General features: G+C 41.2%; 1 protein-coding gene across 3 annotated transcripts in view; it reads left to right on the top strand.

Annotated features, from left to right (window-relative positions):
• The first annotated feature begins 9 nt into the window (after nt 1–9).
• LIN52 (lin-52 DREAM MuvB core complex component) overlaps nt 10–11,871 on the top strand; it is a 117,142-nt gene continuing 105,280 nt past the window's right edge. Inside the window, exons 1-3 of one of the 3 annotated variants that reach the window (XM_021679555.1) lie at nt 10–53; nt 5,525–5,599; nt 7,249–7,286. In XM_021679555.1, coding sequence (XP_021535230.1) covers nt 23–53; nt 5,525–5,599; nt 7,249–7,286 — 144 coding nt within the window. In that variant the 5' untranslated portion in view covers nt 10–22. The remainder of the gene's footprint in view (nt 54–5,524; nt 5,600–7,248; nt 7,287–11,871) is intronic. The other 2 variants (XM_044917970.1, XM_044917971.1) reach the window with 2 other exon arrangements.

The following is an 11,871-nucleotide window of genomic DNA, read 5'->3' as shown; positions in this document are numbered from 1 at the left end:
ACGGTTGGCCGTGTCACATGACATGGGTTGGAAAATGGCGTCTCCCACAGACGGTAAGAGCCGGCTTTGGGATTTTCGGCTGCAACCTCCTTCTTTGCTCTGCTGAGGACTTCCACTCTCTTCTGCCCCTTAGACTTACGCTTTTTTTCCTTGGGCTCCAGCCCTTTCCTTTCCACTTTTCCTTAGGATGCGAGTGCGTCCTCAGGCTCGCGTTTTCTTCACAGCAGCTCTGGAGGTGCCCGGTTTCCCCTCTGTACCAAGAGGGTGGAGGAGGGCACCCTCGTGGGGCGCATTCCAGGCGAAAGGACGGGTGTCGCCCTGGCCCTGCTTCAGCCCCATTTGGGTGAGGCAGGGCTGAGGAGGAGATACTGCTGGGGTAAATGCAGTGCCTTAGTGTAGCTTTCTCCTTCTCAGGGCGCCCCATTGAAGGGTCGATTTTCTTCTTTTCGGGCATCTGGAACGATTCCCTCAAACCCTAGCGAGGGTTGGTGGCTGATCTCATCCCGGGATTAAGCCGCAAGCAAAACCTGATACTCTCCTTTCTGGGTAGATTGGGACCATTGCCCTATCTTGGCCCTTCCCAATGAGAGTCCGGAGGAAGATGAGAAGTGAGCATTTCAGTGTAGTCATGCACTTATCTCATACTCTCTTGCTTCTACTGTATGTGTTGTTTCCTGAGGCTGAGTGAGTGAATGATTTCTGTTTATATGCTAAGATGCAAGGCACTACAATTAGCAATTAAGCGGTTTTGTTATAACCACATGTTTTTGCGCGTGGTTCTGCCCCTTAGTTACGGTTTTGCAGTCATTTCTGGATTCACTTAATTTTTAGTTCTACCGCCACCATCCCCATGTCCATTTCATTGATAGGTAGTTTTTTCTCCTCAAACACATTTTGTGTTTGGAAGAAATCTTGGAAGTTTATTTCAGGAATAAGGAAATTGAGGCCAGGAGAGCTATTACTGAGTTCCCGCTATATGAAAGGCATAATGCTAGGTGCTTTGGGAGAGGAAAAGATTAATCAATCATGTAAACGCTTTTTTATTATTTTTTACTTTTTTTTTTTTAGAGAGAGAGTGAGAGAGAGCATGTGTGGGAGGACCGGGTGGAGCAGAAGGGAGGGAGTGGGAGGGGGAAAGAATCTCAAGCGGATTCCGCTCTGAACTTTTGCCCTACGCAGGGATCGATTTCACGACCCTGAGATCATGTCAGGTCTCATTTTAGATGTCACCTCTCAGAGAAGGTTTCCCAGAACACAGTATCTGAAGTTGCCTCTCCTCACTATTATTCACTATCTCGTTACCTTCATTGTCAGCATAGTTATTCTGTTAACTTTGCCCCTTTCATGCTGGTTTATAAATTCCAAGTGTCTTGTTCGTAGTTGGATCCCAGAGTTTAGCACAGTGTCTGGCAAGCAGCAAGCCTTTTAGAATATCTACATAAATAATTTATTAGTCTCAGGTTTCAAGCTTAACTAGTCTTAAGTTTTTTGAGCACAGGTGCATACTGTAAGAAATTATGGGTGTTCAGATTCTAAAGAGATTCCCTGGGGTGCCTGGGTGGCTCAGTCAGTTAGGCAGCCAACTCTTGATTTCCACTCAAGATGATCTCAGGGTCCTGGGATTGAGCCAGACATGGGGCTCCATGCTCAGCAGGGAGTCTGCTTGAGGATTCTCTCTGTGCCCCTGCTCACTCGCTCTCTCAAACAAACAAATAAATCTTAAAAAAAAAAAAAAGAGAGAGAGAGAGAGAGGGTGATTCCCTCTTCTTCCTGGATGCGCTCTTAAAATGTGTTTTTTCTTGCCAGAAAAAAAGGACGTTTAAAAAGTTGGCTAAGGGAATGGGGAGTTATTGTTTAATGAGTAGAGAATTTCAGTTTGGGATGGTGAAAATATACAGGAGGGGGATGGTAATGATGGTTACACAGCAGTGTGAATGTTTTTAATGCCACTGAACTGTACTCTTAAAAGTGGCTGAAGTGGTAAATTTTGTTATGTATATCTTACCAGAATTTTAAAAAAATCAGCCAAGTGATAAGTAGAAGTAACTGGGCGCCTGGGTGGCTCAGTTGGTTGGGCGGCTGCCTTCGGCTCAGGTCATGATCCTGGAGTCCCTGGATCGAGTCCCGCGTCGGGCTCCCTGCTCGGCGGGGAGTCTGCTTCTCCCTCTGACCCTCCCCCCTCTCATGTGCTCTCTCTCATTCTCTCTCTCAAATAAATAAATAAAATCTTTAAAAAAAAAAAAAGTAGAGGGCGCCTGGGTGGCTCAGTTGGTTAAGCGACTGCCTTCGGCTCAGGTCATGATCCTGGAGTCCCGGGATCGAGTCCCGCATCGGGCTCCCTGCTCGGCAGGGAGCCTGCTTCTCCCTCTGACCCTTCCCCCTCTCATGTGCTCTCTGTCTCTCTCATTCTCTCTGTCTCAAATAAATAAATAAAATCTTTAAAAAAAAAAAAAAAGTAGAAGTAACTGCTATTAAAATTTTCAGTTTATTACTAAATTGTTTTTATAATTTATAAGTTTTGCAGATTTTAGAGCTATGTTCCTTGTATTTGATTTTTTCCTGTCTTCTCTATTTTCCTTTTTTGGCTATGAAAAATATTGGAAACATTTTGTTTTCCATTGGTCGTCTAGCCATCTCCGTACTCACTCTATTTGCACACTTGATTTTTTTATAAAAGGTTTTATTCATTTATTTGAGAGAGAGAGAGAGTGCATGAGCAGAAGGGCAGGGCAGAGGGAGAAGGAGAATCAGATTCTCCGCTGAGCAGGGAGCCCTATACCCAGGACCCTGGGATCATGACCTGAGCCAAAGGCAGATGCTTAACCGGCTAAGCCACCCAGGCACCCCTGCTTGGGATATCTTTAAAAAGGAGAACATTGAGGGGCGCCTGGGTGGCTCAGTCAGTTGAGTGTCTGCCTTTGGCTCAGGTCATGATCCCGGGGTCCTGGGATCGAGCCCCACATCAGGCTCTCCGCTCAGCGAGGAGCCTGCTTCTCCCTCTCCCACTCCCCCTGCTTGTGTTCCCTCTCTTGCTGTCTCTCTCTTCTCTGTTGAAAAATAAATAAAATCTTTAAAAAGGAAAACATTGAAATACTTAATGTATGAGAGTAACACTCATAGCAGAGTCTGAGTTATGCCCCAGACTATGATATCATAAGGCCACCCTTGTTTGTTATCAGATCCTATTCTTGATAAGCTCACTTTTGTTATGGTTGAACTTCCCATCAGTAACATTCCTAAGGAGTTTGAAAGTTGGCATTTTGTGTATTACATACAGCTTTTCTTTGTTAACATTTTTGGATGCTTTAGTTAAGGCAATTTATTAGGGTTGAGTTCTTTACCCATTAGAATGCTGCTAGAAATTCCCTTAGAATATTTGGGGGAAAAAATTCAGGTTAGAGAAAAACACATGTTGAAAAAGTTTATATATACTTACATCCTCCAGGGAATGAGGCCATAGCTTCCCCCCCACCCCGATTTCTGGAGATGTGACTCACCCAGAAAGTGTTAAGAATCGCTGTTTAGAGCATTAATTTATGCGACTAGTAAGGATACTGAGCACACAATATGTAATTAACAAATGTTAATTGTTATTAATTTTGAGCACCTACTGTGTGCCGAGGCATGAGTGGCAAAGAAATGGTGTCAAAGAATTAGGCAAGGGCTGGATCATGCATGATTATTTTTAGGGCATGGCCGATATACATTCATGAAATTAGCTGGGAAGAAGTCCCTTACCCTGAAGAGTGACACAAACTGATTGACATTTAAAAAAAAAATGAGTTCTGGCTACTTTGTGAAGAACAGATTTGGGTAGAAAGGGGAAGAGGTAAGAATAGAAGCAGGGAGAACTGTTGAGAAGCTTCTGAAGTAGTCTGGGAGAGAAGTGATGGTTCCTTGGTTAATTAATTTGGTTTCATGGTGTATTTTGGAGATGGAAACTACTAGATTTACTAATGGATGGTAATGGAAGATTGAAGGAAAGGGAGGCATGAAGGATGGATGACCTCTGGGTTTTGATTTGAGAACTGGGGTTCACGGTGGTGCTATTTCTTGAGATGGAGGTGGTTTTAACGTAATTATTAGACTCAAAGGTTTTCACACATGTAAATGGTGAGAGATGTCAAGAGTTATCAGAGCTCTAGCAGAGAAGTTTGTTAAGTAACCTCTTAGCTATACCTCTGAAGTTCTGGGAAAGCTTGGGACTGGAAATATAAATGTGGAGTTATTGACATATAAATGACAGTAATGGCTATGGGGCTAGATGAGATCTCCTTAGGAGGCTTTAGGTAAAGAATGAAGCCAGCCTGCGGTGGGACCTGAGTGGAGGAAAGTAAGGAAGGAGTCGGTGAGGTAGGAGGAAAAACCAGCATAGTGGTTTAACAGAAGCTGGTAGTGGAGTTTTTCTTTTCTCTCTCTCTCTCTCTCTTTTTAAAGATTTATTTATTTGAGAGAGAAAGAGAGAGCATGTGCGAGTGGGGGTACAGAGGGAGAGGGAAAGTGAGAAAATCTCAAGCAGACTCCCTGCTGAGCATGGAGCCTGATGCAGGGCTTGATCTCACAATCCTAAGATCATGACCTGAGCTGAAACCAAGAGTCAGACGCTTAACTGGCTCAGCCACCCAGAGGCCCTGGAAGTGGAGTTTTTCAAGGAGCGTGGTCAGTGTGTAAGTGCTGCAAAGAAGTCACAGACAACAGAGAAGTGACCACTGGATTTAGCAACATAGGTCATAGGTGACATTGACCACAGCACTCTCCATGTATGTGGGAGCAGAAGCCTGATTGTCTTGGGTTAAGGAGAGAATGTGAGGTGAAGAAGTGGAGACATCAGGATAGACAACTCAAGAACTTTTGTAATGAAGGAGGAGTAAGGAGGTAATGGGGTCCCAGAAGAGTTTTTTTTCAAAGAAGGGGAATTCTAGAGCAGGCTTGCTTGCTGTTGAGTAGGAGTAGGAGCCAGTAGAGAAGGTAGAAATTGATTGTGCAAGAGAGATTATTCAAGATAATGTATTTGACAAAGCAAGAGAAAATGACATCCAGAGCTTTGCAGGGGAGTTTGTCTTAATTGGGGAAAAGTCTAAGAGTATGAGTGAAGATGCAGGTGGGTTTGTTGATACTTATTTTTCCTAACACCCCACTAAAATATTGCTCCCATTTTAGAGATCAGAGAAGTGAAGTTTGATGACGGAGAATGATTTATTTGTATAAACACCATGCCCCAGCAGTATCAGTGGTTATAGAACTCAGATTTCTGGAGCATGTGGGTGGCTTAGTCAGTTAAGCGTCTGCCTTCAGCTCTGGTCATGATCCTGGAGTCTGCTTCTTCCTCTGCCCCTCACCCTGCTCGCACTCTCTGTCTCTCTTTCAGATAAATAAATAAAATCTTAAAAAAAAAAACCAACCTCAGATTTCTAGACTTCCAAGTGAAGACTCCAGTTTGTTGTGTTCTTTGAGACTGAAGTGTTGTAAAATGTAAATTTACGTGTTTTGTGTCTTCTTGGCTCATCTGGGTGTTTTGTTCTAGGGACAGATCTGGAAGCATCTTTGCTAAGTTTTGAAAAACTTGACCGTGCCTCACCAGACCTTTGGCCAGAACAATGTAAGTTTTTGGTTTCTTGATATCAGAATCAATACAGCAGAACCCAGTGCTACTTTGAGAGAGATTTTTGAAGTTATCATTTAACTGTAATGGTTAAAATTTTGATTTTACTTCACAGGGAAGAGACTGAATTCTGTGGTCTAATGTTAAGAATAGCTGTTTGGTAGTTTAACTCTTTCAGCACACAATGTGACTCAGGAAATGATAGAGAGCCTTTAAAAGAACAGAGATACAGAAAGTAGCAGCTCCTCACCTCCTTCACTCACTGTTATAAACTCACAATTAATAGTTTGGTACAAATCCTTTCGGCCTTTTTTATGATTATATAGGTAAACAAATAAATACGTATTTTTATTTTTATTTTTTTTAAAGATTTTACTTATGTATTTGACAGAGAGAGACACAGCAAGAGAGGGAACACAAGCAGGGGGAGTGGGAGAGGGAGAAGCAGGCTTCCTGCAGAGTGGGGAGCCCGATGCGGGGCTCGATCCCAGGACCCAGGGATCATGACTGAGCTGAAGGCAGACGCCTAACAACTGAGCCACCCATGCACCCCTAAATACGTATTTTTAAAGTACATAGCAGGGTTTTTTGGGTTTGTTTGGGTTTTTGTTTTATTTTTGTTTTTTGGGGGTATAATGATGGGGTCATATGTACATGGTTAAGCTAATGTAGCTTAACTTATTCTACCTAGTAATTTATTAATGGATCTTTCTATGTTAGTAGGTGTAGATCTACTTCATTCTCCTAAAGTATTTGATTATAATAGATAAACTGTTGTTTATGTATTCCTACCCTATTTGGAAACCCAAGATCCACTGTTTGATATTACAAACAACTTAACACGTATCTTTGTGCACAAGGAAGATGATGGCTGTGTGTGAGAGTGCCCGTTTACCCACATACTAACCAATATTGGATGTTTCCAATTTTTTTTAAAGATTTATTTATTTATTTTAGAGGGCGGGAGGGGCAGAGGGAGAGGGAGAGAGAGAATTTCAGGAAGATTGCACGCTGAGCAGAGTCTGACGGGGGGGTGGTGGTGAGGGGGGCTGCTCAGTCTCATGACTCTGAGATCATGATCTGAGCCAAAACCAAGAGTCAGAAGCTCAACTGACTGAGCCACCAGGAGCCCCTGGATGTTACTGATTTTTATTATTTTTAGTTCATATTTCTTTATAAGTGAGGTTGAACAGTATTTTATTTTTAAATATCTGCTTTTTATCTTTCTGTTTTCTAATGTGATTCTTCCTGTGAGGCATTTAAATAAACAATTATCCAATTGTCAATCCATGACAGGACAGCATACCTAAAAAAGAAATTTAAACTTTCTGGTAAGAGGTAGTGTATCTCCCATTCTCTCATCCACCTAACTCCTGTCATTGCAAGTTCAGTTGAGGCATTTTCTCTAAGAAGCTTTTCCTGCCCCCTCAGTCTGATACAGATTTCTTTTTCTTTTTTTTCTTCCCATAACGCCTGATATCTTTCTTGGAGCACTTAACCAGTATTATAATTACTGAGTTACTCTTTCTCCTCTTCCAGACTATAAGCTCCTTGAAGACAAGGCTGTTTTCTTCTTTTTATTTGGATCCTCTATGTCTGGGGCACTAAAATGTTTATTTAATAAATAATGTGTTTTTTCTTTTCAGTACCAGGTGTCGCTGAATTCGCAGCTTCCTTTAAAAGTGTAAGTAATATTTCACTTTACCCAATGAAGTTTATCCAGTGTTTTGCTCCTTAATAAAAGCTCAAATATCTCCTATTTATTTTCAAGAAAAATGTCATAGGCTTCCAATCAGTTTGTAACTACAGCCCTGGAAATCTGTGTACATTATCATCATGTTAATGATAATGTCTTCCTCTGTTCAGATGTTCTGTTTTGGCATTTTGACCTTTGTGTATTAGCCTCTTTTCTCAGCTTGAAAGCTTTTAAGGTAAAGCAGTTGAAATCTTTGATGTAACACCAGTATTCTTTTTTGCCATGATTTTGAAGCTTTTCTCTTTTGTTTATGGGATGCATTATTGACTTATCTTATACCTCCTTACAGGATTTTGAAATTTCTCAGTGGCTTAACAAAAAGCAAAGGAAGACATCCATTAGAGCCACAACCTTTGTACTTTCAGGGCAGCAGGCACTGTGCTTGATGCTCTCCATATATTCTCTTATATTCCCACAACCGGGAGAATGGGATTATAGTATGAGCTAGCACTTACATAGTGCTTACCACATGCCTGGCACTGTTCTCTGTACTTTATGTATATCATTTAATCTTCACAAAGCCATGTGGGGTATAGGTACTATTTATTATCCCAATTTTATAGATAAGGAAATGGGCACAGAGAGAGAGGTTAAGTAGGTTACCCAAGGTTATAGGCTATAAGTGGCAGAACTAGGCTTTGAATCCACTGATCTGATTACTAGCATCCATACTTTTAACACCATATGCAGAAGCATTTGAGTCCAGTGTTAAAAGCACTAACTGAAAGAGAACCTTGGAAATTACTTGCGGAAGTTCTAGGGAGTGACGGAGCAGGATTTGAATGCAGGTTGTATCTATTACAGAGCTCATGCTCTATCTAGTAAACCATGCCACTGGGGATTTGTAATATAACTCTCACTTTTTAAGTGAAATGTGGTAGTTTTAAAGGTTTTTTTTTTTTTTTTTTTTTTAAGATTTTATTTATTTATTTGACAGAGAGAAACACAGCGAGAGAGGGAACACAAGCAGGGGGAGTGGGAGAGGGAGAAGCAGGCTCCCCGCAGAGCAGGGAGCCCGATGCGGGACTCGATCCCAGGACCCTGGGATCATGACCTGAGCTGAAGGCAGTCGCTTAACCAACTGAGCCACCCAGGCGCCCTTAAAGGTTTTTAAAGGTAGTTTAAACTTTGTTTTTAAAGGTAGTTTTAAAATTTTTAAACTTTGTTTTTAAACAAACTGTAGAGGGGCACCTGGGTGGCTCAGTCAGTTAAGCGTCTGCCTTCGACTCAGGTCATGATTCTGGAGTCCTGAGATTGAGCCCTGCATCGGGCTCCTTGCTCAGCAGGGAGCCTGCTTCTCCCTCTCCTGCTCCCCCTGCTTGTGCGTGCTCTCTCTGTCAAATAAATAAATAAAATCTTTAAAAAATAAACTGTAGTACTCTTCATTGTCTGTATAGGGAAGAGCCACTGCAACAATGAAAGTTCAAGAATCTTCTGTACCTTGCTATGTGCGTAGTATTCTCTACTTACTATTAGAGTTATAGGTGCTGAGTTAAATATTAAGGCCCCCCCCTAGGGGCATCTGGGCATCTCAGTCAGTTGAGCGTCTGACTCTTGATTTTGTCTCAGGTCATGATCTTGGGGTCATGGGTTCAAGCCCTGCATCGGGCTACTCATTGTACTTGTCCCTCTTGCTCTGCTTCTCCCCCTGCTCATTCTCTCTCTCTCTCAAATAAATAAATAAAGTGTTTAAAAAATAAACAAATAAATAAAATTAAAATATATTAAGGCCCTGTGGCTTTCTGGTTCCTTGAGAGTATCTGTTCAGAGGTAGTTTAGATTTTGTAGCCTCCCATTTATTCAAGAGGTAGGGTTATATGAAAGCTGGCCTGTGCTCATTTAACATTCAGTAAGGCCTAAGCCTGAGAGTTCAGGATGGTATAGGGTTTTGGACTCAGACACACTTGGATTTGAGTCCTGAATCTGCTACTTCACTGTCTGTGACCTGAGCAAGTTTCCTAACATTTTTGAGCCTTAGTGTTCTCATCTGAAACTACCTCATAGGATTCTTAGTGTAAAATGCCATCATGCATGTAAAACACTTTGCATAGTGCCTAGGACATAATAAACAGTACTTTGTAGCTATTAGTATTAGATCAGCTTTTGTCTAGTAGATTGAGTATAAAGTACCTAACTTAATTTTCTTACATTCTCATTCATACTTACTTTTCAGTTTAGTTAATTATATTTGGTAACTACTAAATATTTTGAGTTGTAAATACAAATAAGCGGTTTAAAAAAAAACACTTTTATTAAAATATGTTGTTTTTTAAGAAAATCTGATTATGTATCTACCCCTTTTCCCTAGAAGTATGCACATTCATAATAAGTTTTGTTTCTAGGTCATCCCAGGACCCCAGGTTAAAAATCCCGTGGTATAGTGTGTTTCCCTACTGGTGGGTAAAAATGGCAAATTTGACCAATAGCCTTCTAGGAAAGGTAGTATAGAGTAGTGGTTTCTGAACTCAGACTTCCTGGGTTTGAATCTTGGCTCCAATAGCTGTGTGTCCAGAGGCAAGTCCTGTACGTCAGGTTTTTTTCATTTGTAAAATGAGGATAATAATACCTGCTCCATAGGGTTGATTTGGAAATTACACGATGCATTGGTCACATAGTACCAAGCAAATGTTAATTAAAAAAAGAAAAAGGACTCAAAGCTGAAGTAATGTTTCTCAACCATACAACAGAATCATCAGTGTGCTGTTGTGGAGCTTTTAAAAACTAAACATATGTAGGGGCGCCTGGGTGGCTCAGTTGGTTAAGCGACTGCCTTTGGCTCAGGTCATGATCCTGGAGTCCCTGGATCGAGTCCCGCATCGGGCTCCCTGCTCGGCAGGGAGTCTGCTTCTCCCTCTGACCCTCCCCCCTCTCATGTGCTCTCTGTCTCTCTCATTTTCTCTGTCTCAAATAAATAAAATCTTTAAAAAAAAAAAAAACTAAACATATGTAATGGTTGTAGCTTGGAATGTGTGCTGTGAGGCTAGACCTGTGAACACTGCAGTGGGTGTTCATTGAGCTTCACGTTGTCTTGTTCGTGTGTATAGTGACAGCATTCTGCTGCCATTCTTACCTGTGGAAAAGGAGGGGGATCCACTGGTATGAGAAGTGTTTGGATCTTTTTAAATTAAGTGTTGTAGTTTTCAACTTTGTTTTTAAACGAACTGTAGAACTCCTCGTCTGTAAAGCAAAGAGCCACTGCAACAATGAAATTTCAAGAACCTGTACTAAACACAATTTGCAATGTTCTGTTACCTTTTTTGTATGTTTAGGATACTAAAGTGTTTTTGAAGTTAAATGGACGGTATTACGATGGTATTACATTAAAAAAAATACATATGTAATATCCGATGCTCTGTTCTCTCCACTGAACCTTCATTCCACCTCCAGTATTCTTAATCAGTGCATCTGGAGTGTGGCCAGGTCATCTGTATTTTTTTGTTCCATAGATGATTCTCATGTGCAAGTAGGATTGAAAACTGTTGACCAAAGTTATTCCAAAAATGGGCTCTCTTTCATATTTTATAAGTTTACTTTTGAGAAATGAGAGGATAACTTAAAATTCTAAAGTTTTCTAAAGTGTCTACAATAAAATGAAACCTGAAGTGATGATCATCACAGTCTTCTCACAAATTGAGGATTTCCTCTTTTTAAAAATTTTAATTAAAGTATAGTTGACATATAATAGTTTCAGGTGTATAACGTAGTGAATCAACAGTTATATATATTACGTTATTATTGGCTATATTCCCCATGCTGTACTTTTAATTTCTGTGACTTATTTACTTTATAACTGAAAGTTTGTACCTCTTAATCCCTCTCACTATTTTGCCCATCCCCCCAACACAACCACCAGTTTGTTCTCTGTATTCATGAGTCTCTTTCTGTTTTTTATTTGCTCATTTGTTTTGTTTTCAGATTCACATATAAGTGAAATCATATGCTATTTGTCTTTCTTTGTCTGACTTATTTTCACTTAACATAATACCCTCTAGGTCCATTCATGTTGTCACGAATGGCAGGATTTCATTTTTTTTTTTAAGATTTTATTTATCTTAGAGATAGTGAATGCGGGTGGGGGGAGGGGCAGAGGGAGAGACTCTTCAAGCCAACTCCCTGCTGAGCTCGGAGCCTGACACTGGGCTCAATCCCAAGATCATGACCTGAGCCAAAGCTAAGAGCTGGCTGCTCAAACCGACTGAGCCACCCAGGCGCCTCAAGATTTCATTCTTTTTTTTTTCTTTTTTTTTTAAAGATTTTATTTGTTTGACAGAGAGAGACACAGCGAGAGAGGGAACACAAGCAGGGAGAGTGGGAGAGGGAGAAGCAGGCCTCCCACGGAGCAGGGAGCCCGATGCGGGGCTCGATCCCAGGACCCTGGGATCATGACCTGAGCTGAAGGCAGACGCTTAATGACTGAGCCACCCAGACACCCGATTTCATTCTTTTTAATGGTTGGGTAATATTCCTGTGTGTGTGTGTGTGTGTGTGTGTGTGTGTGTGTGTGTGTGTGTGT

Source organism: Neomonachus schauinslandi, chromosome 9, assembly GCF_002201575.2.
Source record: "Neomonachus schauinslandi chromosome 9, ASM220157v2, whole genome shotgun sequence".
Classification (NCBI taxonomy): domain Eukaryota; kingdom Metazoa; phylum Chordata; class Mammalia; order Carnivora; family Phocidae; genus Neomonachus; species Neomonachus schauinslandi.
Note: the sequence above shows the minus strand (reverse complement) of the source record. Positions and strands in the feature narration are given on the sequence as shown.